This window comes from Girardinichthys multiradiatus, chromosome 21 (assembly GCF_021462225.1).
Source record: "Girardinichthys multiradiatus isolate DD_20200921_A chromosome 21, DD_fGirMul_XY1, whole genome shotgun sequence".
Classification (NCBI taxonomy): Eukaryota; Metazoa; Chordata; class Actinopteri; order Cyprinodontiformes; family Goodeidae; genus Girardinichthys; species Girardinichthys multiradiatus.
This window is the reverse complement of record NC_061813.1, coordinates 29,303,673-29,321,765: the sequence shown is the minus strand read 5'-3', so window position 1 is coordinate 29,321,765 and position 18,093 is coordinate 29,303,673. Positions and strand designations below refer to the sequence as shown.

The 18,093-nt window shown below is 38.5% G+C and overlaps 1 protein-coding gene across 1 annotated transcript in view; it reads right to left on the bottom strand.

The window, feature by feature from the left end:
* The window catches only part of LOC124857889 (structural maintenance of chromosomes flexible hinge domain-containing protein 1-like), a 76,218-nt gene that overhangs the window by 19,780 nt on the left and 38,345 nt on the right, over positions 1–18,093 (bottom strand). The window contains exons 16-27 of the mRNA XM_047349450.1: positions 12,822–12,931; positions 12,578–12,660; positions 12,338–12,454; positions 8,880–8,957; positions 8,653–8,772; positions 8,419–8,563; positions 8,234–8,336; positions 7,918–7,990; positions 7,447–7,586; positions 5,553–5,678; positions 5,252–5,476; positions 4,949–5,091 (exon numbers count right to left, since the gene is read on the bottom strand). Coding sequence (XP_047205406.1) covers positions 4,949–5,091; positions 5,252–5,476; positions 5,553–5,678; positions 7,447–7,586; positions 7,918–7,990; positions 8,234–8,336; positions 8,419–8,563; positions 8,653–8,772; positions 8,880–8,957; positions 12,338–12,454; positions 12,578–12,660; positions 12,822–12,931 — 1,463 coding nt within the window. The remainder of the gene's footprint in view (positions 1–4,948; positions 5,092–5,251; positions 5,477–5,552; positions 5,679–7,446; positions 7,587–7,917; positions 7,991–8,233; positions 8,337–8,418; positions 8,564–8,652; positions 8,773–8,879; positions 8,958–12,337; positions 12,455–12,577; positions 12,661–12,821; positions 12,932–18,093) is intronic.

Here is an 18,093-nt window from a genome sequence, read left to right as displayed (position 1 = left end):
ACCTTAAAGGCCCTGTGAGTGTGATTGTTCCGACGTACAATTTATAACCCTGTTGCTTCCAACCATGTTCAGAACTGAAGAAGTCTTTTAGAAGTTCAGGAGCCTTCTATTTAAGCACGTAGGATTGGCATGTCCTGGATGGCTGAGAATTTACACTATGGAGAATCAATCCTGCCATAATAAAGAATACATAAAGAAATAAATAACTTTATAGAAATATATATGTATTTCTGATTAACTGGTCAATTATTGAATAAATATTTAATTTTAATTTTTTTGTTTCTTTATCTATTCTTAATGGCTGGATTGGTCCTTCATAATGTACATCAGCATATCCTTAATATTACAAAGTTGCCCACTGGAACAATTTAAACAAGATATCTTTATTGTCCTCATCATCCACATGGAACAATCAGGATAAAGATGCAATTTGCCCAATGCAAGTATATTGATAGTTTTAGATTAGTTTCAGCTAAAGTATTGAAGACAAACATTTATTTTCTGTGATTTTGAGGTGTGCAAAAAAAGAAAAAAGTTGAGGAGCTGTGATCTATTTTATAGAAAATACCTAGAAAATACTTATACTATAACACTTTTTCAAACTGAAGCCTAGTAAACCATAAACCTCATTACAACCTCATTAGACATCCCAAACCTCCCTAGAGCAGATGGATACGCTGACTACTAGGGGTGTAACCATAAATCAGGCTTATGAGACAAGATAGTACACAATACTGGGTTCCATATTAGCAATATCTTTGGGGAAACAAAAATTCCCAATTGTCTTGTTTTCTCAAAGTAACAATTTCACAAACGTCAAACTTTGTTTAAAAAAGAAAACGGTTATCAAAGGAAAATATTTCAGTCCAGTTTTGACCAATCCAAATATAAACTATTGTCAAGAGTATTTGTCTATCTACCTTTCAGGTACATGAACCTTGATGACTTCCTATTTTTAATCTCTAAGGTCCAATTTGTTGATAGACCTACCGTTGCCAGCAATAGCAACTTTAACTATTCTGTAAACATCTTCCACGAGGTTTAGGAGTGAGTTCATAATTAGTTGAGAAAACCTGTATTGCAGCCTCCACTCTAATTCATCCCAAAGATGTTCAAGAAGGTTAAGCACAGGACACTTTGCAGGCCAGTCTTGCATTTTTTAAGAAGTGTTCGTGTGCCAACACAGCTGATTTAAATGGCTAAATTGCCTCCTCAACATGTCTTCACGTTCTTCAGAGGCCTGGTAATGAACCAATCACTTGATTTAGGTGTGTTGACTCAGGGTGCCATCTAAAACATGGAGAACACCAGCTCTTTAGGTCTGACTTTGGACACCACTGCTAAGTAAAAACAAAAAAATGCATTGGAAATGGCCCCTTTGTATTTTTTTTTATTCAATTCAATTCAATTAAAACATACTTTATTAATTCCCAAAAGGAAATTAAATGTTGTTGTAGCTCATATTATGAAAGAGTCGTTGTAGATGCTGATGGCTGTGGGCAGGAAGGATCTCCTGTAGCGCTCCGTCTTACAGCAGATCTGAAGAAGCCTCTGACTGAAGACACTCTGTTGTTGTAGGACAGTCTTATGAAGAGGATGCTCAGGGTTCTCCATAATGTTCTTCATTTAATGAAGAATCCTTCTTTCCACAATGATCTCCAGAGGTTCCAGAGGAGTCCCCAGAACAGAGCCAGCCTTTTTTATCAGCTTGTTGAGTTTTTTTAAGTCCCTGGCTCTGATGCTGCTTCCCCAGCAGATGATGGAAGAAGAGATCACACTTTCCACAACAGACTTATAGAAGATATGCAGCATCTTGCTGCAAACACCAAAGGACCTAAGCTTCCTCAAGAAGTACAGTCTGCTCTGTCCCTTCTTGTAGATGGCTTCACAGTTGCATCTCCACTCTAGTCTGTTGTCCAAGTGAACACCGAGGTATTTATACTCCTCCACCACCTCCACTTCTTCTCCCATGATAGAAATAGTTTTTGACTTATTCCTGTTTCTGTTAAAATCTACAATCATCTCCTTTGTTTTAGTCACGTTCAAAATGAGATGATTGTTTCTACACCATGCCACAAAGCGGTCCACCACCTTCCTGTACTCAGCTTCTTGTCCATCTCTGATCCACCCCACGACTGCAGAATCATCCAAGTATTTCTGCAGATGATAAGAGTCTGTCTTCTACTGGAAGTCTGAGGTGTACAGAGTGAAAAGGAATGGTGGGAGTACAGTCCCCTGTGGTGCTCCTGTGCTGCTGACTACCTGGTTAGACTCACAACCCTTCAGTCTCACAAACTGTGGTCTGTTTGTCAGGTAGTCTTTGATCCAGGAGATTGTTGAGGCCTCCACCTGAGTCTTCTGGAGTTTCTGACAAAGCAAATCAGGTTTGATTGTATTAAATGCACTGGAGAAATCAAAGACCATGATCCTCACAGTGCTACTGGCTTTGTCCAGATGACAGTGGGTTTGTTGAAGCAGGTGTATGACGGCATCTTCAACTCCAATTCCACAGCAATAAGCAAACTGAAGGGGGTCCTGATGGTTTACTGTTTGCTTACTCAGGTGGGCCAACAGGAGTCTCTCTAGGACGTTCATGATGTGAGATGTCAGGGCAACAGGTCTATAGTCATTGAGGACTGATGGGTGAGTTTTCTTTGGTACCGGAACAAGACAGGAGGTCTTCCACAACACCAGAACTTTCTTCTGGGCCAGGCTAAGGTTGAAGAGGTGCTGCAGAATCCCACAGAGCTGCTCTGCACAGGCCTTCAGGACTCTAGGGCTGACATGATCTGGACCTGCAGCCTTATTCCTATTCAGTCTCTCCAGTTGTTTCTTCACCTGACTTCTTGAGACACACAGGTGGAAGGGGGAAGCAAAGGAAGCATCAGCATCTTCTGATATGGTTGAAGGCAAACATGTAGAAGCAGAAGGGTCAAGGGCTGAGGTGGAAGATAAAAAATGTGAGGTGTTACTGGACAGCTGTGGGTCCTGTGGGTCAAAGGAAGATGGAATGTCTGTTTGGTTGTGAGCAGGAGAGGAGGATGCGAAGCTGGTTTCTGAACTGAACCTATTGAAGAATGTGTTCAGTTCATTGGCTCTGTCCAGACCTCCATCGGTCTGATCTTCTTTCTGCTTGAAGCCTGTGATCTTCTTCATCCCTGTCCACACATCTCTGATATTGTTTTGCTGGAGCTTGCTCTCCAGCTTCTTCTTGTACACCTCCTTGCTGTCTCTTATCTTGACTTTAAGTTGCTTCTGTAAACTCCTCAATAATTCTCTGTCTCCCTCTCTGAAGGCTCTTTTTTCTTGTTTAGCAGGTCCTTCAGGTCAGTGGTGATCCAAGGTTTGTTATTGGGGAAGCATCTCACGGTTCTGGTGGGGATGATGTTATCCACACAGAAGTTTATATAGTCGGTTACACACTCAGTCATGGCATTGATGTCCTCTCCATGTGGCTGGCACAGTGCGTCCCAGTCTGTAGCCTCAAAGCAACCTTGCAGAGCTTCTTCAGCTTCCTGTGACCATTTTCTCACAGTCCTCTTTATCACAGGTTGCCTCTGAACAAGGGGCTTATATTTTGAGCAGAGAAAAACAAGATTGTGATCTGATTTGCCTAGAGGAGGTCGTGCTGTAGAGATGTATGAGTCCTTGACATTTGCATAAAACAAATCCAATGTTTTGTTTTCTCTGGTAGAGCAGCTGACAAATTGTTGAAACGTTGGAAGTGTAGCAGAGAGTGAAGCATGGTTAAAATCACCAGAAATTGCCACAAAAGCATTGGGGTTTTGTGTCTGTAGCTTAGCAACAACTGAGCTGATGGCATCACATGCAGTGTCAGCAACAGCGGAAGGTGGAACGTAAACTGTTACCAAAATAACACTGGTGAACTCTCTGGGTAAATAATATGGACGAAAACGTACGGCCAACAGTTCAATATCTGGACTGCAGAGATGACACTTCATAGTAACATGTCCTGGATTACACCATCTGTTGTTCACAAGTACTGCCAGTCCACCTCCTTTACATTTGCCGCTCCTCTTTAAAACTCTGTCTGCTCGTATGGTTAAAAAGCCCGGCAAAGAGACGCTGGAGTCGGGGATATGATCCTGCAGCCATGTCTCAGTAAAACACATGATACTGCGTGCCCGGTACTCTGGCTGGGTCCTTTGTAGGGCTTGGAGTTCATCCAACTTGTTTCCCAACGACCTCACATTGCCCATCAAAATCGACGGAAGAGATAGTTTGAACTTCCTCCTTCTCTCTCTTCTCTTAGCTCCTGCTCTGCATCCATGGCGTCTCCTTTTCAACTCATCAGGGATTTGGGGTTGTAGCTGAAGTATTATTTGAGCTTTTGAGATATTAATCAGCTGCTCGCGGTTGTAAGAAACAACCCCGTTGCCATGGCAATGCATCATAACAAATGTCCAAAAATAGAAAGTATTAAGAAAAATCCTCCAAGCTGCACAGCATCCGACACTGGAGTGGACAGTCATCCAAAAAAAATCAACTGTATCCACCACAAGAGGAATAGTCCCAAAAAAGAATAAATCAGAATCAAAAGTAACAGAGCTACTCCAACCTGCTGCCACCTTGAGCGGCGCAATTCTAGAATATATAGAACGAATGTGCCATTTGCGGTATTTCTACAGTGCTTAGAAAACATTTTTATATTTTCTGTCACTCATCATACACAAAGATCCCGAAATGCTGCCATACAAACAAATTAAAAATGGTGGAGACTGATGTGACAGCAACTGCATAGCACTCACTAACATTGTTACACCTCTGACTGTATATCTTTCTTGCTACTTCTCCCCTCTAAGGTCAAAAATGATACTTAGCAGGAACACATATCAATTGTGTTGATATTTCACCTTAATATGCTGCTTTGCAGTAAAACATAGAGATTCTTTCACAAACATATAATCACAACCAGAGCTGAGCTTACACAACTATGAAGCAGCAAGACACATTCTTGTCCTGGTAGGAGACCTGGTAGAAGTGCTCTTCGTGCACATGAGTCGGAACCTGTAGATCTGGTAGCCTGCCTGTTACCAAACCTCTCTGATCAATGTCTCTTCTCCACGTAACCTGAACCACAGACAACATGCATAGATTAAACTACAGAGGCTCACAGAAAGACACCAGAAAAAAAGATGCATTGAAATTTGAAATTTATATAATAAGCAACACATTCAAATACAAGAAAAGTAAACGTGAAAAAACACAACATTTTTTGTGTCAAACACACCTCAATATTAGAGGCAATTTCACCAGTAATTTGGACCTCTCTTCCAGCCTCGTTATACAGCTTGTAAAACAGGTTCTCCAGCACCCCTCCAGCTTGCCAATCTATTTTTTCATTGTTTCTAAACACCAGGTTTTCCTCTGCCTTACAGAAGAGCTCCATCCGAGAGATCCGATTGCTGGGGATGACTATCAGCTCTGTAGTGACTTGTGGAACCTGCTTCTGACTCTAACAGAAAGCAGAGAAAGGATGAGCAAGCTCTAAACCTGAGAGTGTACAGCTGGAACATTTTTCCTGAACTTACTGGCATGTCAAATGTAGCTTTCAGCTGTTGCGACTCTCCATTGACAATTTTCAGATTTATGGGCTTTGTCTCAAGATTGACTTTTCCTGTGCTGCAGTCTTTCATCATTGATGGCAGCCCAGAAATCTAAAAAGAAAAAGAAAAAAAGGACACATCAAAGAATTTCCATATCTTTATGGTTACCCAGGAGGTGTTCGAATAACAAAGTGGGATATATAGGTAAGATTATGTTAGTTTAAACAAGACGTCTTCCAACTTTGCCAATTTTTTATATTCCTCAAATTACTGGCCGAAAAACGGTAACAACCATTTTTTCAGTTAAGTTTATTGATAAGTCCTAGACAAATTTCCAGTTAGCTCTATTAAATATTTACCTTGTTTTTTTCATCCATATGCAAAGCACAAAAACCTTGTTTTTAGTATTGCATCAGCAACAAGATTATTATTCAAAATTTATAAACTAAATATTAGGCTTCTTATCTGATTTAGTATTAAATAATGATAAAGTCAGATTTTTATACTTATGACAACATTGAACGTGCTAGCTTTTAATGCAGTCTTATACTCAATTGGCTTTACCTTAAATTCGCAGACATACAAACACTATTGCCAAAAGTATTGGGTCACACCACCAAATCAATGATTTCCGATGTTACAATCACTACCATGGCTGCAGGTGCATAAAGTTTTGTGTAGAGAAACATGACTGGTCTGCACAGAGTCCTGACCTCAACCTTCTTGAACACCTTTGGGATGAATTAGAGCAGAGGCTGCAATCCAGGTTTTCTCATCTAACCATGAACACACTACTAAACCCTATGGAAGATGTTTACAGAACAGTTAAAGTTGCTTTTGCCAACAACTGTGGACCCATAACCAAACTGGATCTTAGAAATTAGAAGTAGGATGTCGTCAAAGTTCATGTACACATAAAAGTACACAGACAAATATAGTGTACTCTTACTTCATAATCATAATCTTGTGGCGACATTTTGCATTCAGTCTGAGCAAATTAGAGAAAAACCTACTCACAACCCTGTCTTGTCTGATCGTTTTTGCAAACCTTTTACTTGAACCTGATTGACGTGTCTGCCCTTAAGAAAAAAAAATAATTATTATATATTTATCAGATAATGCTGTAGCAACTTTTCATGAATCTATTCAAGTGTTAGTCCTGTCATGTCTGAATCACAATGTTGGCATTCAATGCACGACTTCTTAAATAGTTTGTCTCAAACATAACGGAGAGATCTTTCTCTGAAATAATCGGTGACCTGTCATCAACTACCGCCCGTCTTTCTTGTGGTGTCCCACAAGGCTCTATCTTTGGCCCTTACTTTCTTCTCTTTACATTCTACCACTTGGATCAGCCACTTCCAAACACAATCTGTCCCTTCAATACTATGCAGATGGCATACAAATATATCTGCCAGTTCCTACATGGATGAAGCTACTGGTGCTTTGTCTGTCTGCATCTCAGATATCAAGCTGTGGGTGGCTCACGTTTTTTAACATTAATAAGGACAAAACTAAATGTATTGAGTTTGGGAACTGTAGAGTAGCTGGCTTTGATTGTTCTTTCAGATGTAGCCCTACTGTGAGAAATCTTAGTGTCCTCTTATACTCAAATGTCAAACTTGACAAACAAATAAACAATCTGATTAAAACAAGCTTGTTTCACTTTTGCTTGAAAAATGGTACACGCTGTGCGGGGGAGAGGTGTGAGCAGTGTATACACGAGCGTGATTGACATTTCTAAGATATTCCTCCTGGCTCTGATTAAAATAAAAATTTACAAAAGTTACCTACTACAGCCTCAAAGGACACCTGTAAGAAAATGGAAAAAAAAATGACAACACTGGGCTTAAAGGCAAACGTCAGCGTATGTCCATACCTGGCAGCGGACTTTCTGTTTGGGGTTGGCGGTGATGTTTCCGGCTTCATCATGGACTTCAATCTTAAAACTGACTGGGTTTCCATTCTCCACTTCCACGGGGGGTGTTTTTGATTTCACAAAAAGTGAGTATGGATTACCTGAAGTTTCAACATTTAATAGAACCTTCAATTCACTCTTTGACAGATAAAAGACAAAGTTTCATAGTGGAACTTGAGTGTAAGCAAAGAAAATGGAAATCTCATGGAAGCAGGTGGTTGTAGTTTATGAGAATTAGGGCTTTTTGAAAATGTGTTTTTTTATTTATAAAACATTTGTATACTGGATCTTTTTTTATTTAAGAACACACAAATGTTATAGAATAGTAAGAATAAAAGAAACCTGAAGTATCTATCAAGCGGTTAGGAGACTAAAAGAAATGTACAAAAATCTTAAAACCTGTTGTATTTTCATAAACAGAAGCAGTCTTACCAGAATTAACAGTGATCTTGACAGTCTGTGTATCTTTTTTAAGCCCAGGCAGCGTCACTTTCAGGTCATAATTCTGAAAAAAAATATTATATTAGGAATTAAACAAACAAATATACAGTTGATATAATTGTTTTAAACACCTCCATCTAACAGTTTATGTCTTATAGGCAATATTACAGTAAATATTGCAATGATGTTTTTAATCTGTCATTACATTCCTTCCAACTTCCTTTGTGACCCTTAGCATTTTATGCAACATTACTGTGAGAAGTTTCAGAATTTATTCCAGTGAGGTTCTATCCAACAAGGTAATTACCTTGGATTGGGGATAATTTGGGAGTTTCCCCTTGAGTTTAACACCTTTGATGGTTAACAAGTTCCCACTGCAAGCGGTTGTTTCATAATTCAGTTCCAGATGACTAAAGGATTAAGCAAGAGAATAAGAATTAAATACAAAATGTAATGATAAACAAAAACTGTAGATACTGATTAATGACCTACCTGCATCGAATAACACATTGGATTTCAGGAGGAGGTTTTGTGTGGTGGCCATAACAGTCTTCCATCTGCAGAGGAATATTAAATGGCACACCCACACGCTGAGAGGTACGCAACTCACCAAAGGTAAAGCTCTCTGCATTTCCCTCTAAAGTACAAAAAACACATAAGATTCTGTCTGAAGGATACAGAAAGAAAGTTAATCACTTTCAAACTGGCAGCACAAATTAATTTTACCTTTGATTGTAAACTCGTGCTTGTAGCTTGGAAGCTCTCTTCCGCCATAGAATGTGGCATCGTTTTCATTTAACACAGTATTTAGAGTCAATGTGTACTTCCCCAAGCTTTTCAGGTTTTCTGCAGAGAATAGCAACTACTTAGTAATCTTTGATCGAAAAAATTGAATACAAAATTGTTGGCTTGAGTAAGTGATGATAAAACTGAAAAATAAAAACAAAACAAACCAATTTTTGTGAACCCGTAGCCCTTTTTAGCTACATAGGGGGCAGTGATACGAAAAACCTCTTTGTCTTCTGTACCAACTGTGGGAAAACACAAACAGGCAAGAACATCAATAAACCATACACAGAACAATATATTCAACATCCAAACTTCTCACAACAAGGTCCAGTTCGTTAGTTTGACTTTTTTTTTTTTAGATCAGGACCAACACAGTTTTCCAGCACAGTTTTGCTGCCTGAACTTAACAGGTTAGTTGGACATTTTGTATTGTCTTATCTTGTCCAGTTTAATGAAGAAAAAAAACAAATCCTTGTGTGTGTTACAATCTTTGTTTTGCACATTTTCATCACTTAAGAAATATTGGTAAATTAAGTTACATTGCCTCATGGTCAGACCTAGAAATAGTTATTTATGAGTTTATTTCTTTGAGACTGGATTAATTACATTTATTATTCACTTGTCTGAGCAAAATATACTTGGACCATCTGCAGATTGCAAACAAAATGCTGCTGCCAGGCTTTTGACCAAGTCACGAAGGTGTTCCCAAATCACATTAGCTCTCCATTCACTAGAGTACATTGCAAAATCTTAGTTCTTACTTATAGAGCTCTGAATGAAGAAGAACCAGCATACATCTCAAACATTTAACAGTCTGCTTCTATTGAAATTCCACAGGGCCATCCATTTGGCTTTGGGCTATGCCTGCATGGTGTCCTGCTGCATAACCCAGACGTGCCTGAGTTTAATGGCAGGACATTCTCTTTCAGTATTTTAATGTGAAGAGCAGAATTCTTGGTTCCATCAGTTATAGCTAATAGTCCAGGCCCTGAAGCAGTAAAGTAGCCCTAGACCGTTATACTACCACTACTATGTTTGATTGTAAGTAAGAAGTACTTAAAGTACTCCTATACTTACAGTTTTTGGCCAATATCTTCCTTATTGTTAAATCATGAGCACTGACCTTAGCTGATGCGATTAAGGCTTGAAGTGCTTAAATATTGTTCTGAGTTCTTGTGTGTCCTCCTGGATGAGTTATCAAAGCCCTCTTGAAATAATTTCAGCTGTCCAGCCACTCCTTGGGAGGTTCACCACTGTTCCATGTTCTCTCAATTTGGTAATAATGACTCTCACTGTGGTTTGCAAGAATCTCAAACCCTTAGAAATGGCGTTGTAACACTTTGAAAACTGACAGGTGCCAATAACTTTGATTCTTAACTGCTTTTAAATTTCTTCACAAAAATATATTCAGTCACATTTAATTCAGATAGATACATCTGAGATACATCAAAGATACATACATTCACCAGCCACTTTATTAGGCACAGCTGTCCAACTGCTCATTAATGCAAATTTCTAATCAGCCAATAACATGGCAGCAACTCGAAGCATTTAGGCATGTAGGCATGGTCAAGACGATCTGCTGCAGTTCAAACCGAGCATCAGAATGGGGAAGAAAGGTGATTCAAGTGACTTTGAACATGGCATGGTTGTTGGTGCCAGACGGGCTGGTCTGACTATTTCAGAAACTGCTGATCTACTGGGATTTTCACGCACTATCATCTCTAGGGTTTACAGAGAATGGTCCAAAAATATCCATTGAGCGGCAGTGCTGTGGGCGCAAATGCCTTGTTGATGCAAGAGGTCAGAGGAGAATGGCCAGACTGGTTCGAGCTGATAGTAAGGCAACAGTATCTTAAATAACCCATCGTTACAACCAAGGCATGCAGAAGAGCATCTCTGAATGCACAATATGTCAAACATTGAGGTGGAGCAGCAGAAGACCACACCGGGTGCCTCTCCTGTCAGCTAAGAACAGGAAACTGAGACTACAATTCGCACAGGCTCACCAAAATTGGACAATAGAAGATTGGAAAAACGTTTCCTGGTCTGATGAGTCTCGATTTCTGCTACGACATTCGGATGGTAGGGTCAGAATTTGGCGTCAACAACATGAAAGCATGGATCCATCCTGCCTTGTATCAACGGTGTGGGGGATATTTTCATGGCCCACTTTGGGCACACTTAGTACCAACTGAGCATCATGTCAACACCACAGCCCACCTGAGTATTGTTGCTGACCATGTCCATCCCTTTATAACCACAGTGTACCTATCTTCTGATGGTTACTTCCAGCAGGATAACGTGCCATGTCATAAAGCACGAATCATCTCAGACTGGTTTCTTGAACATGACAATGAGTTCACTGTACTCAAATGGCCTCCACAGTCACCAGATCTCAATCCAATAGAGCACCTTTGGGATGTGGTGGAGCGGGAGATTCGCATCATGGATGTGCAGCCGACAAATCTGCAGCATCTGTGTGATGCTATCATGTCAATATGAACCAAACTCTGAAGAATGTTTCCAGTACCTTGTTGAATCTATGCCATGAAGGATTAAGGCAGTTCTGAAGGCAAAAGGGGGTCCAACCCAGTACTAGCAAGATGTACCTAATAAAGTGACCAATGAGTGTATGTATTTAGTTTAAAAGATGCTTTCTCTAATTAATGAATCATAATTTCAAAACTGCATTTTATATATATTTAAGGCATCTGCGTATGTTTTTTCATGACTTCTCTTAACAAGGCCACTGTACTCACCCCTTTGTCTGCTGGTTGTGTTAGAGTTTTTGCTGAAGGATAGTGTTACCTTGATTTAATTTAAATTTGAGAGAAAAGGGTTTTTATCATTATTTTCTTGCTATTTTGTTCTATCTCTGCAAATTTTAATTTCTATTCTGTGGCAGTTATAGGATCCAAAACCGGTATTTCTGGTGAGAAGATCAGTAAATTAGAATGATTTGTTAGAACAGGTTTAACATGTTGTGTTAGCTTCCTATTTAACAGTTTCTCTCCCACTGGTTTTGAATATGAATAAAATGCAAGTGTTCTTATGTGTTTGTCTTCTTGTTCCTGTCTTGACTTGTCTCACAAATATGAAACATGCTGGGAATGGTTCTGTGTCTACCAAAAAACATGAAATAAGACTACAGATATATAGAGATACATCTAAAAAAAAATAACAATGTTAATTCAAGATTTATGTCTTTCCGTTTTGAATGTGAATCCCACATATTTTACAGATCCATTACACATAGAGTTAAATATTTCAAGCCTTTATTTCTTGTAATTTTGATAACTATAGGTTGCAGAAAATGAAAATGTCTCAGAAAATTTTTACATTTTGAAAAGGTGTAACATGGTAATACACCCTAATCAGCTAATTAACTCTTCTTCACCAACACAAATTAGGACCGGAATTAAAATCCTCATAGGTCAAAGGAAAAAAAAAGAGATGGATGGACGGATGGATGGATGGATGGATGGATGGATCAATCAACAGAAAGTTCCACTAAATGATTGTCCAACAAACTACTTTTTCTTTAAAATTCAAAGGTTCAACATTATCTGTATGTTTTACCTTTAAACTCTAATAGTAATACAAACTCCGACGATCTTACCATTGTGCACCACTTTGAGTAAAACACTCAGCTGTATCCCTAGCCTCTGGCCCCCTGTACTTATCCTTGATGAAATGGAGACTTTGTCACTGTTTAGAATTTCAACTTGAAGAGGACCTGAAAAGAAGTTGCACAAATGAAGATGAACGTACATGAGATTTGGGCCTAATGAAAAACAATATTTTGTGTTCAATATTATAAGGAAAAGAAAAGAGGCATGCAGACAACACAACATTTTACCTAAAGGAGTCCCAGCAAGCAAAACAGCATTTTCAGGCAAAGGATTGCCCTCTGGCCAGTCAACATTTAGGTGTTCTGGCAGCCTGGAACAAAAAAATGCATTTTTTAAGGAAGACCTCTGTGAGCTCAAGAAGGCTACACCTTGTAGAAAACACTAAAGTACAGAGAAATAAAAGTGACAATTTCACAAAAACAAAATCCCATACATTCTGAAAAGTAACATGTACTCAAATTTTGGTCTTACTTCTTTCTTTCATTCTCGATGTGCTTTTTGATGCTGTCATCTGTGGCAGTCCTGTCAATCTTAGTAATGGGTATGACCTTGGGATTCTCATCATAAAGTTCTTTAGGCTCCTAGAAATGAGATGTTATTTTTAATCTTTTACCATTTTGCAAAAAAGAAAGAGAAAAAAGCAGGACATATAGTAATTTAGTGGTGTGACCATGTTGTGTTATGCTTGTAGCAATCAAGTCAGAAAAAAACACTTTGTGTGAACAATTATCTTATGTTCTGGAGTTCAAGTTAATCCTTATTTTACATCTGCATAAATGAATTTAAAAACAATTCACTGTTCCTCCACCTTCAACTACAGAATGTACCCATAACTCCTGAATTTAGGTCCTTTCAGAAAAATATTTTCAATAACTGACAGTTAAACCAGTTCTATCAGGAGGAACGGGCTAAAATTCCAGGAAACTATTGTGAAAAGGTTGTAAAGGATACCATAGAAAACTTGACCAACATACATGCAGTGAACTAATGAAATGTATGTAAACCTCTGAATTAGAAGGAAATCTAGATGACTTGGAAAGTCATGTCAAAGCCTTAAATGATCAAGCACCCTTATGAATCAAAGATTTGATTGTTCCATGTGTTCCCAACAGATCATTTTGCTCTCAGACTGGATGTTTAGTGGCTGTTCCTAGAGTTTCTAAACGTAGAATGAGAGGCATATCTTTTAGGCCCTATTTACACAACAGCAAACCAATTAAAACTGTATTTTTGTTCTGTTTCTGTTAACACATGTAGATGACACTGTTTTAATTACAATCTCCGTTCACATGGCACCAGTAAAAATATGAAATGCATGTAATTCCCCTGCCAGGCCACCTGTAGGCAGTATGTGCTTTGAAACTTAACATGAGCAGCCACCTCCAGGATATAAAACAGAAAATGAGCACTGTTGGATGGGTGCAAAAACTTGTTATCACTCATGTAAAAACCTTGGGTTGGAAGGCACCTGCACTATGCCTTCCTCCCTGTGTGTGTGAGATCATTGTTATCTCTGTGTGAACCAGCCTCCTTTCCGTCTCACACACACACACCCTGTCTGAACTGTCTGTTGAACTGTGCATATAAATAAAGAGATAGGGTGTCAAAACTTTGTAGTTTCACTGCAAAGTGGGCTACCCTTGTCACAAGTAACTCTGACTGTATCGTTCTTACCTCTGAGTTGACTAAATAATACCTAACATTTATTGGTCCTTCGAGCCGGATTAATTCAATAACCTTATTTCTCTTTGCTTTAACAGTGACTCTGGGATCCGTGGGGGAAGCCTGACGTCGAGCGAAGCACCGCTGCACAGCCTCCTTTAGCCGGAGTGGCTGAAAGTCCCGGTGTGTGTGAATTCACACCTGGCCAGTGGGTTATTGCCTTCCTCTGCGCGGGGTGACTCTCACAGGGTCCAAAGAGTCACCAAGAAGTCAACTCCGAGGTGAGACAGTTTTAAAATACAGTTCATAGGAAAAGTACTTAACAGTCGTTGGTAGTGCGTCGCCGGTAAGGACGCTGCATTAGGATGGTTTTATTCCACCGTGAAAGGAATAGTGACAAATTTGGTACAATTCCGCCGTGAAGGGGATTAAAGAAAACGACTGAGGATTATTCCCCTGTGAGGGAATAGAGTAAGCGCTATATAAATAAAAGAAGAAAAGTACTTAAAAGTCGTTGGTAGTGCGTCGCCGGTAAGGACGCTGCATTGGGATGGTTTTATTCCACCGTGAAAGGAATAGTGACAAATTAAGGTAGGGCCCCGCCAAGAAGGGGGCCAAATAAAACGACTAAGGGTTATTCCCCTGCGAGGGAATAGAATAAGCGCTATACAAGTAAAAAGAACGGAGTAAATTGAGCTCATAAAATAACACCAAGTTAACTTAGAAAAATTACAAGGTACCTGAAACTAACTGTGTGACTGTATTGTGTGTGTATGGAGGACTAAGCATTTTAATAGAATCAGCAGGATTCTGCTAGTCCTGTGTTTTCTTTTACCCAGATTAAAACTACGTACTGGTGACTTTGGAGATTCAGGTCGGATTTCATTCCAGAAAATTAACACCGCTGCGAATTAGTCGCAGTAGAAGGCCGTGTTAATGTCCTCTCCTTAAAGTCTCATGCCAGTGACCTTTTATCTGGGACATTTATACTATAATTAAACTAACATAAAACATAATGGGGAAGAAACAAAGTAAACTAATTGACATAGAAGGGGAGGTAAAGTTTATGGAGAACTATGTAAAAGGAGCAGGTATGATCTGTCATAGATGGAATAAAAAATAAAAAACATGGGTTTTTGGGCAAATTAGATACAAAGGATGTCTTAAAATTACAAGGGGATCTAAATTAGCAATAATGAAAACTAAAAAGAGAAAAATAACAAAGAACAATGGGGGAAGAACAGAGAAAAAGCTCTGATTTAACAGAAATATGTGCACGATGGCATAAAAATACGGATTTTCAGGTAACTTAATTATCACTGAAATCCTAAAACTACACGGGGATCTTAAACTGGAGATTATGCATTCAAAAGATTCAAGAGACAATAAAAAACCTTGCCAGGTTATAATTTCAAAGGGGACTTTTCAGTCCCTGAGTGCTCACAGTTGATAAACAGATTAAAACAAAAAGATGAATTAAAAAAAACAACAATAAGAGCAGCTTTTAACTGACATAGCCATAATACTGAGGCCTTAAGAAAAGCACAGGAAAAAACTTTCAGCTTAACTGAAAACAAATAAAGGGGGGCGGACTGCCACCCATCCCAGGTTAGAATACCAAGGTAGCCCCAAATTATAAAGACTAAGAGGTGGTTTTAGAGGACGTGGTAAAAGAAGTTAAAAGAGGAGGTGACAATGTGGACAACATGGAAACTGTCCAACTGGACAACCCAGTGAACAATGACTAGAGAAGGGAGAACAGAATGTTGTTAAAGAAGTAATCTGAGAGTAAAAGATTTTGTAGGCAAGCATTAGTGAGAAACAGGTGCTTTAAAAATCATTCTATGGTGTTATACTACCAACAATATCATGATAAAATGCAAAAGATTCATTTTACAGGGAAATAATTCCATATTTGGCTCAGATTGTTTGCATTCTTGATTTTTCCTCTTTGAGAGAAGTTAAATTTCAGCTCTGTGAAATGACCTTGACAAAGAGATGCAGCTGCCTGAAAACAAAGATAAAACTTCTGCAAACAGCAGAAGCCTGTCTCTGCTGAAAGGTCTGAAAAACAATTGTAACTCTACCTCTGCATGTGTCAAACTCAAGGTCCGCGGGCCAAAACCGGACCCCAAAAGTTTAGTGATTCTCTTGAAGTAGAGCCTTTTAATATGGTGATTGTGTGCTTGAATGTTATTTTGTCAATCAATAAGCAGTTTTGTCTACATTCTGCCACAATCTGCCTTTTGAAAATGTTTTGAATCTTGCTCTTTATGTATAAAAAAAAAAGAAAGAAAAGAAAAATTGGCTAAAGTCTGCAGACACAAAATGAACCTGGATTGACGCTCTAACTAAGTTTATTTAATCTGAGATCTTCTCCAAATGCAACAGTATATGTCAGTCTACATGAGATACTAACAACTTCACCTACTGGTATAATATAAAGATCTGATTGAATATGTGAAACAAACAATGATGAAAGTTTTTCAACAGGTGATGCTCATCCAGGAGGAAGACAGTGTTCCTAGGAAATGCAGCTCATTCATTAACAATCAATTTTTCTCCTATAGGTGGAAGTTTTGCTGACTAATCATAGGCTGAATCTATGAAACATTATGTGCACAGAACAAATGACCAAGGTTCTGACTGACTTATGAACCTCACTGACCTGACAATGATAACATGACACCCAACAGACAACACCTTTAAGGTGGACCCACTAAGAACACCTTATTGATTCTTGGTGAATAAAAAAAAGAATTGAAGCGTTCAAAACAGACCTTGTGGAAACAAAAGGGGTTATGAGGAAACAATGTGCATTTTAAGAATAATAGAAGTCAAATTATGTTCAAATTTTTGCAAATAAAATTACTCTGACAGAGAAGTAAGTAAGTAGTGTGTGAATGTGTGTGAATGGGAATGACTGATTTCATTGTAATGCATCTTTGAGGGACATTAAAAGCGCTAATAAAGGTCTGATGTTCTGATGATCTTTGCCAAATTTATATCTTAATAAGGTTTCCAGAATCTTTTTCAAAAAATCATTTAAAGATGGCAAAGGTTCTACCTCTACTGAAAATACTGATAACCATAAGAAAGTTCATAAATCCGTCTTGAATTTTTCCTAATTCTTTTACAAACAGGTTATTTAAACTTTCATGTGGCCAAATGTCTGTGTTTGACTTTCTGTTTTTGTGAAATAAATGTCTGTTTCATGTTATGTAAAAATTAGAGTCCTCAACATTACCATAATAATATTAGGTCAGTTCTCTATGGTAAAACAAAAAGATTTTAACAGATGTTTAGACTTTTTCCAGTCAGGTTCAAAATGATTGAATTAGACTCAAACTTAACATAAGATGAAATGAACCTTAACAGAATTACTGAACTGGACTGAAATAGAGAAAACTTGAGTTAATTGAAACAAACTTTAGTTACTTGAACTAAATACAAAGCTGACTGAAACTGTATGTTGTATCTATAAAACAGGGTAAAACAAACTAAGATTATAAGATATAATATGCCCTTCATTTTTTGTGTTCATCAGTGAGTGAGTTTTTATTTTTATTTTTAATAAGAACTAAACCAAGCATTATTTATAATAATAGCAATTACCAAAAATAGTGATCTCATTTTTAAATGTAATAAGGACTTACTTTATAAAATATGATAAAAAAGAATAATAAGAATTTGGAAAAACAGAGGCTTTAAACCTCTGCAGGAACAGCACTGACACTGTCAAAGGTAGATCCTAATACAGGAATCTGGAAGCTCACTCTAGGGTGGACAGTCAAAGTCCATCCAAGGATACATTTAGATGAGGCAGAGGGACAAATACAGGGCTTAGCTGAGAGCAAAGAGAGCAACATGCATCCTGCCCTAGCTGCTGTCCCACCTGAACTGTGGTCCCAATCATCAACTGATGTAGGGCTTATAAAGGGGTTCCCACCATACAAGGTTAAACTAATATCTGAAAAAAGGCCATTAGTCCGCCAATACCCCTTAAAGCCAGAAGCTGAAGAAGATACTAAGCCAGTAATACAAGATATGTTGAAGTCAGGAATATTAAGAGAAGCACCTG